At 41.6% G+C, this 17,640-nt stretch overlaps 1 protein-coding gene across 1 annotated transcript in view; it reads right to left on the bottom strand.

Moving 5' to 3' along the window:
- Positions 1–17,640, bottom strand: part of PIK3C2G (phosphatidylinositol-4-phosphate 3-kinase catalytic subunit type 2 gamma) — a 185,929-nt gene that overhangs the window by 28,956 nt on the left and 139,333 nt on the right. Inside the window, exons 26-30 of the mRNA XM_053943203.1 lie at positions 15,183–15,375; positions 14,480–14,601; positions 14,209–14,256; positions 9,579–9,687; positions 227–302 (exon numbers count right to left, since the gene is read on the bottom strand). Coding sequence (XP_053799178.1) covers positions 227–302; positions 9,579–9,687; positions 14,209–14,256; positions 14,480–14,601; positions 15,183–15,375 — 548 coding nt within the window. The remainder of the gene's footprint in view (positions 1–226; positions 303–9,578; positions 9,688–14,208; positions 14,257–14,479; positions 14,602–15,182; positions 15,376–17,640) is intronic.

Below are 17,640 nucleotides of genomic sequence, written 5' to 3'. Positions count from 1 at the left end.
GTCAAAAAGAAATGAAGCAAGGTTGAAAGGAATATTAGAAGAAGAAAGAAATCTACAGGTGACATTAGCAATGCATTTTCAAAATCTTGAGAAATCAGGAATTATTTGTTGCTATCCTTATATCCTAAAAAAAACCCAAACCATCTAAACTTTAGACTCACCTTTGCATAAAACTATCAAGGATTATCATTTCTTAGAAAAGAAATAAGAATGGTAATCCACATACCTAAGGTCAGAGATGCTGAATGTTCTGCCAAGGTATTTTTGGACCAGTTGAGGAAGAAGCTGAGTACCAGCTCATTCTGCAAGAGAATACAAACACTGTAGGTAATGTGCTGCACTCTGTTCCTTGTATCATTCTCCCCCAAGAAGACTGTTGGTAATTCTTAATACAAATATTAGAGCTGGCAATAAAAGGCAGCTTTTCCCTTTCCATCACGAGCCAGGAGCCCAGGGAGTGACTTCTGCTCAGGCACTGGGAGGATGATGATGGTGTCCTTTAGCACTCTCAGGGATGCTGCACTGGTGCCTACCTGGCCCCTTTCTGTCAACACACTTCAGCCAGCAGCGAGCTGCAGGGGCCACAGATTTGTGCTCGTGCTCCATCTCCAGCAGCTCCAGATTTGTACCAGCAGCTGCAAGTGCTGTGACAGAGGAGCCCAGCTGTGAAACAAAGGCAGGAGACCATCTCTGCCCTGAGCTGGGCAGTCAGCAGGAAATGGGACTGACCCCAAGTACCTGACCCCGTGTGTGCCTCCCTGAGGCTCAGGTATTGTGCAAACCTCCCTCCCACAGCAGCTTAATGGACACTCCGGCTGAAAAGCTCCATACACAGTTAAATCCTACCAGAAACCCACAGGGAGTGAAAGGCATGATCATATTTCACCATCCTGTTTAAAAGACTAATCCACCTTATGTACTGCTATAACTTTTATTTTTATGTACTGACCTGTGCTGCTCTAGTGAACATATATAACAGGTAGTTACATCCAGCTGGAGAGAATTAAAACAATAAACCAAATCCCCAGATTTCAGTATTTTGTGAGGTAATAAAAATGTGAATTCTTAAATGGACTCATGACTCTGAATCAAAGCTGGACAGTAATTGCATTTTATTAGCTTTTCATAAAGCCATATTTCAGAATGGCCATTCTTTAAGAGGGTTAGAACTGTTACATTCATGCTGATGTTACATGGACTGACACTGTAATGAATGGGTAGGACAAGAGACTTTTCAGATTCCAGCATTAAAATGTCACCATTGTTTTTTTCCAGTCAGTGGAAAATAATGTGTCTCTTATCGGCAAGATGTACTTCATGTTGCATTTGTGTTGTTTCAGTTTACAAGATGTAGCATAATTTGTGCAAGGAAAAAAGGACAGGACAAAAGCAGCAAGTGAGGAGTTAACATGTGGTTACAGCAGACAGAGGAACAGATGTGTATGTTCAATGGAGAGATAAGATTTAGAAATCTGGATTTATTTTCACAGTTGCCTTTCATTTTTCACTCTACTGTTTGGAGTTTTTCCTCCCACACTGATATTTTCTTTAAAACAAAAAATCAGGGAAAAAAAAAAAAAAGAAGAAGAAAAGAAAGAAAAACCAACATAATTGTTTTCCTTGAATTGAATGACAGATCCTTAAGTTATTAGCAGTGGGCTGCCAATACACCTGTCTGTACTGAGCACGAGTAATTATTCTCTCATCTGATGAAGACAGCTTACAGGGGCAAGCCCATACACCTGCCACAGCTTCCAGCAGCTTTAAACAGCAGAGTTATTCCCTAGGGGACCTTCACTTGCTCTTTCAGCACAAGTCCCAAGTGTAGGAAATCTCCAGGGTTGAGAGTATATTTTTGGCAGCCCAGCCTTTTTTTTGACAGCATGAAAATAAGCAGAGAAACTCAAGTGGCCCTATGACTTCAAAGATCTTGAGAGAAGTAGGCAGGAGGTGGAAATAAAGATACACAAACTGACTTGAAAGAGAAATAAAAAATTCCACACTGAGCAGCATGGCATTCTTTTTGCTTCCTCTCCACCTACTCCTTCTGCAATAAATGGAAATGCAAGGCAAGTAATACAAACCAAGAGGTTTGTAAATAAGAGGTGCAGAGAATTGTTTCAGGCAAGAATTCCAAAATCTCATTCCAAAGGAGAGAAGGCTGAAAAAAAAAAAAAAAAGAGACATTTGGTTTGAGTACAGGAGTGGAAACATGCAGAAGGAGTGGAAACAAACAGCTTAAACCAGGCATGGACAGGACAGGCATGGACCTGCGGGTGCCACAGCTGATGGCAAAGCTTCCTTGGCCCCTGGGCCCATCACACTCAGCTGAAGCCTGAGGGGAAGCAGCAAGGCTGATGTTGGCAGAAGGAAAACAAAAACTGGATGGAACAGACCATGTGGCAGGAGCAGATGCAGCAGCTTGTCCGGGGCAGAGTGCTCCAGGAGCAGTGGGGGGTGTCTCTGTGTCTCCTGGCTGTTTGTGCAGGTAAGCATTCTGCACACTGTGATTTAAAAGACAGCACTTTCCCCCTGACCTGTGCTAATCTGCCTGCTGCAGGACTCCACCACTTCGACTTCCACCAGAAAATGTGTAAGTAAAATGTTGTCTTGGGCTGGAAATGGGGGGTGCATTCTATTCACCATCTGTCAGAGCTGGGGCAGTTCTCTGCTGTTCATGGGGCAGTTTTCTTTATCTCTCCCACAGCCAATCCTCCCTCCAGGAGATCTCTGCTGTTCATGGCCACTGAGTGTCCCTGCATGGCTGAGAAAATTCCATCATCCCATGGGAGATGCTCTGCCCAGGGGAGGAGCCAAGCATTCCTACCTGGATACAATCTGAGATTCTGGGAACACCACAGCAGCCTTTGCCCACTGCATTCCCAGAGGAGCAGCTTTCTGCCCCACTGCGTTCCCAGAGGAGCAGCTTTCTGCCCCACTGCATTCCCAGAGGAGCAGCTTTCTGCCCCACTGCATTCCCAGAGGAGCAGCTTTCTGCCCCACTGCATTCCCAGAGGAGCAGCTTTCTGCCCCACTGCATTCCCAGAGGAGCAGCTTTCTGCCCCACTGCATTCCCAGAGGGAGCCCAGGCCCATCCACACCAGCCCTGGAGCTCCAGAGGAAAACTCCAGCCTTGTCCAGGATCCTGCTCCAGCAGAAGCACAGCTGGCACTGCAGGAGGGCTGAGCCCCCATGGAATGGCACTGCTGCCACCACCCTGACCCACAGCCTGCCAGGGCCTGCTCTGACTCTGGCAGGGTGGTTTTGTATTGCTGCATTGTTTGTTTTATTTTTATTTTCTTCCCTAATAAAGAACTGTTATTCCTGCTCCCATATCTTTGCCTGAGAGCCCCTTAATTTCAAAATTATAACAATTCAGAGAGAGGGGATTTACATTTTCCATTTCAGGGGAGGCTCCTGTCTCCTTAGCAGACACCTCTCCTTTCAAACCAAGACAAATCTGTCAATGCCTTATTAAGTTCCCCCTTTTCCAGCAGACCTCCAAAAACCACACTGAACTTTCAGGTGATTCCTGAATCGTTGAGACCTCCATCAGCTGGACCCCAGTTAATGTGACTGGAGCACAGAATTAAGCCTGCAGCCAAGCACACTGCTAAACAAAACCAGATCTATCAGAACTTTGAACATCTGTGTGAGCTATTTGAAGGTGCAGAGAGTCCATTTCTGACCCAGCAGTTTTTGTTACACAGAAATCACTCTGGGTGAGAATCTCAGAGACCCCATGATGGTCTCGGCAGAAAGGAGGGCACTGAGCATGACCAAAGCACTCCCTCACCCTTTCCCCCGTTGGAATTCTTACCTTTAAATCAGAAAACGGAAATTCCCTAAAATATTGCACATTTAGGAAGTGCTCCTACCATTTGTCTAACCATTCTTACCTAATAAGACAATAATCTTCAAGAGGTGATTCTGATATTTTTGCAGGTCACTCAGCACATTATCCCCAACAGGAACAGACTGGTCTGTGTGGTCAGTCTGGCTGGAACTCACAGACCTTTTTTCAGCCATTTAACTCAAAAGGCACAAACTCCACCTTTACCTGCACTAGGACACAACTGAAATAAAATATTTCAGTGGCCTTGAGGGGCTGGCACAGCCCTGCACGACTGCAGCATAGGTAGAATTTGTCTGCTGCTCTCCATCAGAGACTAACCAGAAAAGCAGTGTGCAGTTTGTGAAACACAGCCTGGTTCCAAGCCAGATTTAATTTCAATAGAAAGAAAAGCAGCCTCCCCTCTGCTTCCAGCTTTCTTTTCAGCTGTGCTAGAGTAGATTTGGGGTCAGAGAACACCCATGCTCCTATTATACTTTCACAGGACGGAGAGTCAGCAGGAAAGAAAGCAACCAGAAAAAGCAGACCTTGGTGCAGCTGTTATAACTTCAGGAAAGGACAGGGGAAGAGAGAGGACTTTGAACCCTCCCCATTTTGGCTCTGCTGGATGTCTTGCCACAGGAACACGGGAGTGGTGGGAGTTCAAGGGACCCACATACCCAAAAAACACTTTGTTCCCCCACTTTATGTACCCTCACAGAGGCATGTGGGAGCTTTTCCCTCATCTCTGCAAATCCCAAGGAGCACTAGCGAGTAAAATAGAAATGAAATATGGGAAGCTCTTATCAAATTGATTACTTTTACAGTGTAAAACATTAGTCACCCTAGAACAATGCTGTGGTCCAGGTTTTTACTGTGTACTTGAAAATGAGTGAACATAATTTACAATAATTTCCATTTACATCCTTTTTAAAGTCCTTTTACAAAGCCTATAAGTCACTATAAAGCTGTTTATAGAACCTACCCACAGCTGAAACACCATCAGTGTTTGCATACCTGCCTGCACGAGGTTTATCTTCACCTCCTCAGTTAATTTGGATACTTAGAAAACCTTTATAGACTCAAACTCCAAAGTACTTTTTTGTTTTACTGACTAACCTACTGTGCACCTGCACTTACTGCTGTGCTTGACACTGGGGCCAAAACCAGACTTAATTAATGCAGCCTTACATTGATTTTGTGTCCCCAGGCAGTGCACAACCCTCCTATGATACAGCCATAAAATGAGGAGCCACCAGGGCAGCCCTAATTTCTGTGATGAGATTTGGGCTGCAATCACCATCCAACCCATCACTCAGCTGGAGTTGAATGAAACAGAAAAATGCAGCAGTGGGCAGCAGCTGTCTTTTGTCACAGACTTGCTTTATGCTTTCAGAATACACATATTTTTGTCCTCTTCCATGTCACCAACTCTCAGTTCAGTATTGGTGCTTCACCTCTTATTGGGCAGTTTCTTATTGGGCACCTCTTATTGGTGATATCACTTGGTTGTTTTGCCATTTAATGGAGCAAAACTCAAAGGTTCTGAAGATTGCTGAGAATTTTGCCCTGCAGATCTAAAAAACTCAAGTATTTCAGTGTATGCAGATGATGAATCAGTCAGCAGTGGCACAGCTGACCCAAAACTAAATATTATTTTGTTGTGATCAGAAATACTGACACTGGTCTGGGACAAGTAGAATGAAATTAAAAAAAAAAATAAAATAAAAAGGAGCTGAAACTTGTTTTTCATCATGTCCTAATTGACTCAGTCTGACAATGAAGGTGCATCAACTTCTGCATGTTAGTGATTGATGTGATGAATACAGTTTGTTCATGAACACAGTCTGGTGAAGGAGTTATTTGTAACAGTGCTAGCCTGAATTTTAAAAAGGACTACTATTCTAGGTAATTCTTCAATAAAATCAACTAAGTGAGGCTTTTGCTTAAGGTAAACCACAGACTTAAAAAAATGCCTTGAACAGGGATGGACATGAGCACGTTTAAGTATTTAAACTGGTCCAAGAGCAAATATTTCCATCAATGATGGAAATATTCCATGATGTTTCTGCATTTACTGGATCTGGCACTAAAATTCAGAGATAGAGGAAGAGAAAGTTTCTGTCCATTAAAGAAGGGTCTGAAGAAACGTTTAATTCCATTTGAGCTCCAGTGCAAATAAGAAGGCAGCTGTTTTCCACCTCTCCTCCTTCATTCCAGCCATTTAGCAGAAAAGGTCAGTGACATTCTGACTTACTCTCAATTACAATAAAATTTTCATAATCAGAACTTAGTCTGGACTAAAAAGCTTGCACTTAAGGCATGGCTGAGGAAGGAATTTGGATGTAATCGGATTCTTTCTTCATTTCTAGGATTTATAATTAGTTGATTGGTAGAACCAAGCATATATTCAGTCCTGTGTGGACTGGACTAAATTCTTCAGAGCAGAAGATGGTGCCTAGTCATTTAGGCTAAAGTGTTTACAGAGATTACAAGTGTTACAAGGGTATTTTATAATGAAATAAAAGCTCTTCTCCCTATTTCAGACAATACTCCAGCCTACTCTACAGCTACAATAAATTACATCTACAATTCAGCATAAAGAAATGACTGTAGCAGGAAAATAAAATTAATCCTGTTCTACAGGCAACTGATCTTCCTAGATGTCTTCACAAATGTATGAGTTAATTATTTATTCCTACATAGTTTTACTATTTCATAGGAATGAGTTTGATGATGCTTGAGAACTGACAACTCACTAAATAGTTTCAGCCAGGCTCCTTAACATTTTGAGAAAAGGGACAAATTTGACTGCAAAGTTGTCATAGGCACAGAAAGGGACGAAATAATTGTATTTATTTTTATCAAGAAAACCTCCAGGCTTGGCTTTATGCTCAGACTAAAGCCAAGATAACACCATGATATTTTTAAAAGAATCATACCAAAGTGAAAAGTAAAAGAGAAGGGGATGCAAAGGAAATTACCCACCAACTGTTCTCCTTGTTCTAAGTGGGTCAGAACACGTCAGTATTTTCTAAATTTCTCCCACCTCCCAGCAGGAGAAGCATATTGAGGTAAAAATAACGATTCAATGTTTATGGAGTATCAATAACTGTAAAGGTTAACATCCAGAATTGCAGGTTAGCTGCATGAGGGTAAGCAAGATGATTTCCCACATTCAGCAGCATTTTAGGATGGAAACAATCTGCTCATTCCTCTGCTTGCTATCCCTTGCCCTCCAAGACCAGCATGTCAAGTAGCAGCACAGCCCTCACAGGTACAAAATGGCTTTCTTCTCCTTGTGGTTCAGCCCTCCAGGCTGTACCAGCCTGGAAAATTCTTCACTCTCAACAGTTCCTAAAGGTTTCATTTTAAAAGCAGAATCAATACATGGTGATAGTCATAAATAGATATATAAATAAATCTTATTCTTGATTAACATAATGCATTACGAAGCAGCTTTGTGTTTGTGAAGCATGTTTTTCTCAGGAAACCGTGTGTTAATTAATGTCACCACTCGGTGAGGTGTTCAAATGAGTTACAGCACAGCTTCCTAAAAAAGTTTAAAGTTCTGGATCCAACTAATTAAAACATTCACTTACAAGCGACGCAGCCAAGTTTTTCACAATGACACTTCGGATGACGACACTGACTTCCCAAAAAGCTTTTCCTTCAAACCAATCTTCTTTTGTGCCTCAGAACCACAGCAGTGCCTGTCCCCGAGCACACCTGCCCAGAGTCACCTGCAAACATCTCTGTTGTGCTGGGAGGATGTCCCCAGCTCCAGGGCTGTGTGCTGCAGGCCCATAAAGGGAGGAGGAAGGACACTGGGAAGGACACTGGGATTTTCTGAGGAGGAGGCCAGGCATCCTGCTCTGGCTGAGCACCACCCCATGGAGCAGGAGGCACAACAGAGCTTCTGCGCACCGTTGCCTTGATTTTTTTAAGATTTTCTAAAGCCTTCCGGGTTTACATTCTTGTAGCCAACTTTCTCACACAACTTTCTGTAAATAACTTATTGTTTTTGCATTCCTTCGTAGAGGCGGAGAAATTTGATGGACTGGTGGTTTGTCCAGTGTCGTTGGAGAGGTGGCACTTTAACCCTCCAATCCACTGGCATCTTTGGAAAACTATGAATGCTGGAGTCAGAAAATAAACTCAACAAACTCACCTTTTTTTAGCCTCACAATAGCAGCGGCACGCGTCGTGTTATCTTGTGTCCTGTGGTGACAGTGCACTGCTGGGAAATGTTTTTATGACTATCCCGGGGCTTTCAGCAGCCTAATTTTTCAGCTGTAGATTAGGCTTCTGCACAGCAGTGCTTGGCCCAAATTGAAAATCCCTGTACCTTCCAGCGGTCCAGAGAGCAGCAGAAGACACTGAGCTCTTCATTTCTAGGTCACGGGCTTAGATCAGCTTTTCCTCAGCTGTGACCGAAGGGCGCTGGTGTGAAATAAACCCACGGCCACAATGTGAGGGTCAGAAAGGAGCCACAGCACCCTCAGGGCTGGAAGGGACCTCTGGAGATCACCCAGTCCAACCCTGCTGCCACCCTGTAGCAGGGTCACCCAGAACAGGTGGCAGAGGAACACCTCCAGGTGGGTTTGGAATGTCCCCAGGGAGACCAACCCCATGACCTCGTGGGCAGCTGTTCCAGGGCTCTGCCACCCCCAGTGTAAAGAAGCCCTTCCTCACGCTGAGGTGAAACTTCTTGTGTTTTACTTGCACAACAATCTACCCAAACTTGAGCAGATTGTTTGGCAGTGTCAGTCAAAGGAGCCAAGCACCCAGGGCAGCAGTTCTTACCAAGTTACGTGTACCTCAGTGAGACAAAAAGATTTTTATCCTCTTTGGAAATCTTCTCTATTTCAACTCAGGGCTCAGAAGCCATATTCATATTAATAAGAAAACTTCTGTTTGTTTTGCATATGGACAATTTCCTCTTTAATCTCCATTACAAAGCCACAGCTGGGAAAGTTATATAGTTAGGCAGCAAACTTTTTTTTCCCCCTCCTGCAAGATGTTTGAGATTTTGGAGATCAAACATCCTGTCATACACTCTTTTAGCTGTCCCTACTATGAAACCCAAGCAGCCCCAGTTTGTGCTGTGGCCCTGAGGTGCACAAGGCTTTGTGCTGGCCCAGACAATGAAAAGTCAATGTTTGTTACCATTCTGGCTCTCCATTTTCAAGCAGGAGGAGAGCCTCAAACCTCAGAAAACAATAATGAATAAAAAATGAGAAAACACCAATTTTAATGGACACAATGCATCATTCTGATGTTATTGAAATGTTCTGGGTTAGGTCTTATGCTTGCAAAACCTGTTAAATACATTTTGAAAAGAGTATTTCTGGGCTGAAAGAATGGAACTTTTCATTTAACAACTGTCAAAATCAGACTTTTCAATATTTCAAAGCTTACTTCTTTTTTTAGACATTACATTCCTCAGAACCTACTCCTTACTGTCAAAAATTCAGTGAATCACTACTTTTCAATGGCAGCAAAGGAAGAAAAGTTTTTTTTCTGAAAAATGCCCTGCCAGGTCTAATAAACTATTTCTCAGTCATGTCTTTGTCTTAAGTTTTGATGAATACTGCAATGGTTCCATCCTAAAATGCATCATTAGATGTGTCACTTATGTTTGTTTTTTTTTTTTCCAAAACAGGCAATGGAAAATTTCCTGAATCTTTTGGTAAAATGCTACTAGAAATCATGTGCAAATAAAAGAAATACTGCAAATGCTCACATTAGCCAGTTTCCTGGAGCCACTTAATAGCTGCTTCAGATAGAGGTTCAAGTCCTTCACTCTCTTATGTTCAAGATCCGTAAAAGGTAAATGCCATGGGTGGGGAAACCTGCAAAAGAAGAATATTCATAAGCAGAACTCTTGCACTGTATTTACTGAAAATATTTCCAGCTGCACTTAACAGAAGAAAGCCAAGACTTCCTAAGAGGTTTTGCAGGTAAGGGAAGGAATGCTTACAGGGTAAGCTTACAGGTCACATTACACTCACTTTCTTCTAATAATTTGCTGGTAAATTGTCTCATACTGAAGCACTTTTTCTCTCTAAATAATTAATTTAAAAGTAAATAAATAAACAAATCCTAAAAGACACTTCTTTGCATTTTATGGTCTCTAAATAGATTTAAATGACTGGCCCTTTATGATCCCAAGAAAACATTGCCTTTTTGCACAACAGATCTCTGATCTCAGCCCAGAGTTGACATATCCTTACCACAGAACATTGAGCACCAAAGCCTTACAGCAACAACGTGACATTTGATGAATATATCATTGCTTGCATTTTTACCTCAGCTATTTAGAGTGTAGATAAGGTTTTCAGAGTAGGCCCCTGATCCCATATCTAATTCCAGGTACTAGCATAATAAAAATAATATATGAAAACAAATGATCATCACACTAACAAAATCAATCCCAGCAAAAGCAATAACAAAAAACAATAGCTAAAGTAATGTTCTTGCAGAATTTTTATTAAGATGAATTTAATTTTGGGTTAGTGAATAAACCACATATGCATAGAATGGCCTTGTGTCAATTTTCAAGTACTCTGGTGGTTGAAAATGTCAAAACCTCCCATTTTTTTACTTGAATCATCTTAGCATTTTAGAGACAATGCATATTGGATCAGTCAAAAGGCTAGAGTTTTAACAACACACACAATCAATTTAAATTAACCTTGCCCTGACAAAGGGTATTTATCTCCCAGGCTGAAGGAGCATCAGAAAAGCTATCTGTGTTAAATTGCACATAATGGGTTTTGTGGTACAGGTTGCTAATAGCAGGATTCATAATTAACATGATGCTTTATGTCCTCTAATGTATGAGACAGAGAAAGGCAGAAGTTTTCATCTGGTTGTATTTACTGTCCCACCACCACCACTGTAAATAGTCAAGCGTGTCTTGTTTACAAACCTCTTGCTTTTCTGCTGATGCCTTGTGAAGGCTGACCTGGAGCAGAGGCTGGGCAGAGTTACAGAATAAAGCAGGGATTTGTTCAAAGGATCTCCTCCATGGATCCACCTCGGGCAGCACCAGAGCCCAGCCAGGGCTGCACCCAAGAGGAACCAAAATGGTCCCAAAATGCACGAGCGCTCCCGGGGGCTCTCACTGGGATCAGCTCTGCTCCATTTGCACCTTGCAGTTCATTGTCCCATTCCAGCTTTAGCCCATGCACTCCCATCCTGCTTGTTTTTCTCTCTCCAGCCCACGCTGTTTGTGCTCCTGGGCCTGAGCTTTGGATCATTTGTCCTTGGTGCCCAGCTGGAGCAGGAATTGTTTTGTCTCCCTGCTCTGTGAGAGATCTCACCATCCCCTCATATGAAGCTCAGAACTGCACAGAAAGCAGCACAGAAAGTGGAAAATATAAAAGCTAAAACCTGACTCATCACTGCTATGAGCTTTTTTTATCCAATAGATCTCAACATGTATCTGAAGGGTTCAGGCAAAGATCTGTCTAGTTTGTGATACTCTTGGCCAGCCTTTAGGAAGGCAGCTGCAAAATCCTGTGGGGAAAAACTCAGAGCTGGCGTGACTTAGTCTGGGATTAAAGCAGCGAGGGGGCAGGATGACATCAGCATGCTGCATGTATGGATGAACTTCTGATGGTCCCTGCCCATGGCACTGCAGGAGCAGGGCTCGGTTAGGGGCTGCACAGATGGAGAGGAAGAGGTGACTCTTGCCTCACAAAATCACAGTGGCAGGGCACACGATGAAGAGGGGAAAGTGACACGACCCTGGCTCGTGACACGACCCTGTTTCATGACACATGTGAACAGCACAGATAAAAATAGAGCCCAGGTCATCTGGAGCACAGAGGCTTCTTTCAAAGGGTGGGAGAGGAGAACAGTTTGGGAGCAGCTTAAAATGAATTAGCCTGTGTAACACAAAGAGAGGGCTCTGGCTGGAAAGTGCAGGCCCTCAGAAGATGCATCCAGAGCACAGGGGCCAGACAGAGGACAGAGAAACTGCAGATTGACAGCCCCAGCGACTGCTGGAGTGAAGGACAATGTGAACCTTGTGGTGGCACTGAGCCCTTCTGTGGCAAGCACATTTCTCTCTCTCTCAGGATTTTTTATTGAGGTGCACAGAGAGAAATGTGCTTGCCACACCCTTCTTTTAAAGCCCTTCTTGCTTTTGATGGAGCCTGGCTGTGCTGTAAGTGGCCCTGCCCTTGTGAGTGCCCTCGTGTTGGAAAAGGTGAACTTGCCATCCTCATACTTGGCATCTACTTGAAATGGATCAGAAAAATATAAACTTGCACCGTGAGCAAACGTCCTGCACAGAACATTGCGTTTCCTACTTGTCTGAACATTGTTCTGTGTATAAGTCATGTCACCTACATGTCTTGTTGGGTGAAAAGATTTTTGGCACTTTATAAAACAATAATTAAACACAATTAATACCCTCTCAGAAATCAAAAGAGAAGGATGGTGCTAGAGTGCAAGGGCTTGCTTAGGGCAGCTGTGTTTCTAACTTGCAAATATGGGCTGAATGAACACATGTCAATAGCAAAATTTCAGATTCTGGGAACTCTGAGCTTTTGCCATATGTTTCTTACAATACACTCAGTATTTAGCACTTGCATGAAGCACTCTCATATTTCACTGTTTTCTCCTAATGAGACATGAATATGTACAATTCCATAGAATCATTACAAAGCAGGAACCAAGTCCTTTCTGTTAGCAGTTCCAATTATTCTAGCAATATTAAACATTTAAATTTTTTAATCAGACACTTTTAAACTGATTTTGTGATTACATTGTGGAACAAGGCTTTTTCCTTCCTTTCAAGCATCTGGCATCAGCCAGAGCTGGAGCTTTGTAACACACAGGCAGACTAATGTTCTGATATGGCATGGCAGTTTCAGTAATAACTTCCTATAAAGAAATAATTAGGTTTTTATTATTAGCATAAAATCTGGGATACTTGAAAAACCTCAAATTAATGAAGTTCTGTTAGAACACAACACAAAATTTTAACATTAAAAGATGTGCCTATCAAGAAACATCATAAAATGAATTGTTTTAACACAATCTTAGGGAAAGATCCTGCAGTGACAGGATACTGCTGGGACTGAATGATGGCAATGAAGCACTGGAGCTCCTAAAGACAGCCTCAGTATATGCAGATTAACCCTCTGTGAGTTCTGAAGTGCTCTTTAGCTGTGAAAATGTTGCAAAGGATTTTATCAGAGGTAGATTTATCTGAAAAATGACTAGCACTATTTTTGAAATTCACTGCAGGGTTTCTGAGGTTTATGTGTTTCCAAAGAGAAATGTGTTTTCTTTTCAAAGGGCTCTGCTCACCACAGGAAAAATTCATAAACAGGTACTTGTTAAATATTTTATTTTACAACCCAATAGTTAGCCTGCAAGTATCTCCAAATCAAAACCATGATTCAAGCAATTTCAGTATTTGTTTAGTGAAATTTCAATTCTCACCAGCTGCTGCAAACCAGCTCATGTGAGAAAGCCATAATGAATCAAATTGGAGTCAATAAAATCCCCTCAGGCAGGAGACAGATTCTCTAGAATTAACTAACCTTAAGCCATTTTTTCAGAATGCTTCTCATGAGCTCGGGGGAATATCAACCTTGGATCTGAAATTTGTGGATTTTAAGTTCAAACCATGTTGTCTGTGGTTATTTACTTCATGTCAAATTCAAAGACCTTTCTCTTTTTCAAGCATATCACTTGAATCTCAGCTTGGTTCAAGTAAGCTGCTTGTATTTTAGACCAGATTTATGGTTTTTTTTTTTTTTTTTATAGATTGAGCTCGAAGAAGGGCTTGTACCAGGTGAGTCAGAAAGACTCAGTCCTGTCTAAGAGAGGACTACTTTGTACTCACTGGTGAGTGCAGTACAAGGTACATGATATATGTAGAAAAAAATCACTTGTATTTCTAAAGCCATGGACATCATTACATAAGGCAAAGCTGGTTTATATAAGACAGAAATAAACCATGGGACTCACTACCCCAGGAAACTGTAAAGAAATAACCTTCAGAAAATGAAAAGCAGGAACGGACATGCACATGGATAAAAAGTAATATTCAGAATTATTGCAACTAATGACAGATTTTTTAAAGGATGTTAAACTGAATTATGTGAGGCACAAAGTATTGGGCTTGGGGGCAGGATAGTATATAAGATTATTGTGTATTTCTCAGCTGGGGGAATGGGCACCATGTTGTAAAAGTGTTCATCACGGTGCTAGAGTCAGAGATTTCTGTTCTGACCCGCTGTGAACATTCCTACATTGCTTTAACATATGGATCTTGCTATGAGTTTTGATAAACATCATGAAGAAAGTAAAAAACTATTAAAGGTGCCTTTAATTAAGTCAACACCACTTACCCTTTAATTTCAGGAATAGTTTTGTCAGGCCCAAGCTGCTCCCCTTTTCTCCTCCCATTAAAAAAGGAACAATAAAATAGAAAACTTAGACTGCCACAATTGTCTGTGATTCAGTTTCTTCTGGGGCTGAATAGGAGGCTTGATAGAATATGTCACTCTGCCTTTGTGTTTCTAAAAATACATCTGCTGTGAATATTCTCACAGATTTATCTGAGCACAGAAGAGAGAACCACTTAACAGCAGAATAACATTGACTATTATGCTGCCTTACTCTGGGAGGGCATGAGATGGGAATTGCTTCTGGAGATGGCTGTGAAGTTTTGAGAACTGGTGGAATGATTTTTCCACGAAGGTGACCACATTGCAGGTTTGCACCACCTGGATGAGGTATACCTGTGTTGGGGGAAAAGGAGAGGCAGAGCAGAGAAATGATCAAAGAGACAAATTAAAAAAAAAAAAAAAAAAGCACAAGAAAATATATAGGGTGACTTCAACAAAGAAAAACCTTCCCTTATTGTAGTGCCAAGTGCCAGAGAATTCAGTTTGTAATTCATAGTCTTTGCTGCACGGGAAGAGAAACTTGCCTGGGTAGCATACAACTCAAACACTGAAAGATCACTGCAGTGTGTGAAAACTAATAGTGCACCATTAAAGCATCCTATAACAGCCTCCAATTTCTATTAGGCTTCCTAATTTTGTGCCATGCTTTCCTTCTGGATGCTTTAATTAGCTCTTGATTTATTTTTCACTATAGGGAATGAACTGTTCTCCTTAATGGCTCCCTGCAAATATCCGTCTGCCTGGTGCTTTTGCTCTCTGGTAGCTCGCTGCTTATGGCACCACTATTCATCCCATGATACTTGTAATGTAGCACAAGCACATCTTCTATAAAGGAAGAGGGAGAGTGCATGACTTCTTGAAAGTGTCATTAAGGATCCAGGGAAATGAGGGCAAGCAAAGAACACGATACATACGGAGTCAGGCTTCCTGCTGAATCCCAGAATGGTGGCCCGTGCGATTGACCTCTCTGTGTCCAGCACCATCCATTCCTGGGGGACAGTCTCTGGAGCTGGAGGCTTTGCAGAGCTCCCCACTGACATCTGCACAAGCGTGTGGATCAAGTTATTGAGTTTAACAGGAAAGCACTCCAAACTTTCCTTTATTTTCCTGAGGAACGAACAAACACAAGAGGCGCTATTTATGCTTTTTTTTTTTGTTTGTTTCCACTCCTTGACACCTCTTTTTAATGGATCCAAGTCCAAAATATCCCGACTTCTAAAGCCTACCTCACATACCCCACCACACACCAGTCACTGCTGTTTGCACTGCAGCACATCCAGCCCCTGAGCTCCACTGCTTAAAGGGGTGTTCTTGCCACAGCCTGCCTCAAGGCTTAGCTTGCAGCAGCTATTCCTCATGAGCTGGACACTTCTTTCAGACATCAGGGACAAGCAGAACATTTCCATGTGTGTTCTGAGGAGACCCAGGGTTGAACAGCACGTGTTCATTTTGCTGAGCAGGAGAGGAGGCACTAGTTATGGTTATACTTATTTTTGGTTACACTAACCTCACATGAGCTTACACGTGTTTGAGCAAGGCTCTTGGATTCTATTTGTGATTTAACTGAGCATGATGTGTTGCTAAATCCTCTACCTAGCTCTTAAAAGCTCGATCCCTGTGGAACTGCTTAAGATGAATTAAAAAAAAAAAAAAAAAGAGAAATTTTCTCCTGGTATCTCACTCTATCTCCTCCCTGTGCAAGTGGAGCCAGAACACTGTTTTGATTGCCTAGAGTTTTGAGATCTTTCATCAGAAGAGACACAATAGATTAAAAAAAAACCCTAGATAAACATGAAGATATGTACTGCAAATGTGAGAGTGAACTCGACTTGAGAAATAACACTACAAGATAATCACAGGTCTTTGAAGAGTGAGATGCAGTACTCTTTAGAAAACACTTGCTCTCTTGAATTCAGTTGCTAATTGAATTTTAAGACCTATTAACTTCTCATGGTAATTTTTTTTTGTTTCCCTGCTCATTTCTACAGCTCTCTGAAGGTATCCTATATCTGTTCTGATGTTATAGAACAACAATCCATTAATTTCAAATTATATGGCAGCAAACCTCTACCAAATTGTCAGGGTGTTGCTGTGTTTCCTGTTTTTTTTTATTTTAATCTCCCAGTTTTGGATTATATCTAACTAGGTTACAAGGGCTGACAACACCTTTAACCACCTTCATCATGCCTTGTTCAAAGCTGAGCAAATGCTTCACCTGTCATTTCAGATTAGAGTTTTATTCTGTGAGTGGGTTGGAATGCGTAGTGCAATCATTTGAAATCAAGTCCATTCATTGCATTAGCCTAATTTCCATGATCTCAGATGCTCTGGCTAAAGTCTGTAGCTTCACAGATGAAACCAAACCAGAAAGAATAAAGAATATTCTATCTACAGGCATCTCCCCAGCTCACCCCCTCAAACTCAGATTTTATTCAACATAGTGTGTGAATTTATCATACACTAATTAGGCATAGTAAACTGAGGAAAGATGTATATGCTCCTCCTAATGTAATACAAGGAAAGGTACCTCAGAATTGATTTGGTTAATTATCTTAATTATTAATTACGTTCTTCAGAAACAGATACAAACTATTTAATAAATTAAGCAAATTAACACTCTGATGTAAAACAAGAAAACAAATCTCATTTCAAAATATTAGTACAAAATCAATTCGGTGATGATTAACTCGGCTGCATCAGGGTGAACTCTTCCTTTTTAACTCCTATGTGTTTAATTTAATGTGTAGTTTAAACACTTCCTAAATCACTGAGACATTAGGTTATAGAATCTGTAACTGGCCCTATTATGGCAGAGCAGTTAGGGAATTTGCCACATTAGTGTAAGAGAGAGAAGTGATAACTTTGCAGCTAAACACGCTGCATTTTAATTTACATAAAACAGGCCTCAGCTTGTAAATTACTGCTAATTCAGACATCATCACTACACAGAACTGCCTGATGTCAGACTACCACTGTTCCTTCCATGGGGCCATTAGGCTTCTAAAACACTTTTAAAACCCAGATTGCTAATCACATACTTTAGATCTAAACCAGAGCCTTGTGGTGTCATCGCTGCAGATTTTTCCTGTGAGTTATTTGAAATGATTACATCTAAAATCAAGTAAGGACAGAAGTATGAGTTGTTTTCTCCCCCTCTCTGTTTTGACTGCATGCAGTCCTCTTTGCCAGGATAGAAAACATTAAGCAAACCTTATTACATGTAATCAATTAAAAATTCAAGGCCTATTCTGCATCTCCCCAGCAAGGTGGAACATCTCTGCTTGTGGCCCTCTGCACTTTCTCTCAAGGGCAAATTGGCTTGAGGAAACCCTTTTCCCCAAAATCTGCTTCCTAACTAAATATGGAGCAATG

Source organism: Vidua chalybeata, chromosome 5, assembly GCF_026979565.1.
Source record: "Vidua chalybeata isolate OUT-0048 chromosome 5, bVidCha1 merged haplotype, whole genome shotgun sequence".
Taxonomy (NCBI): Eukaryota; Metazoa; Chordata; class Aves; order Passeriformes; family Viduidae; genus Vidua; species Vidua chalybeata.
This window is presented reverse-complemented; position numbering and strand designations above follow the sequence as displayed.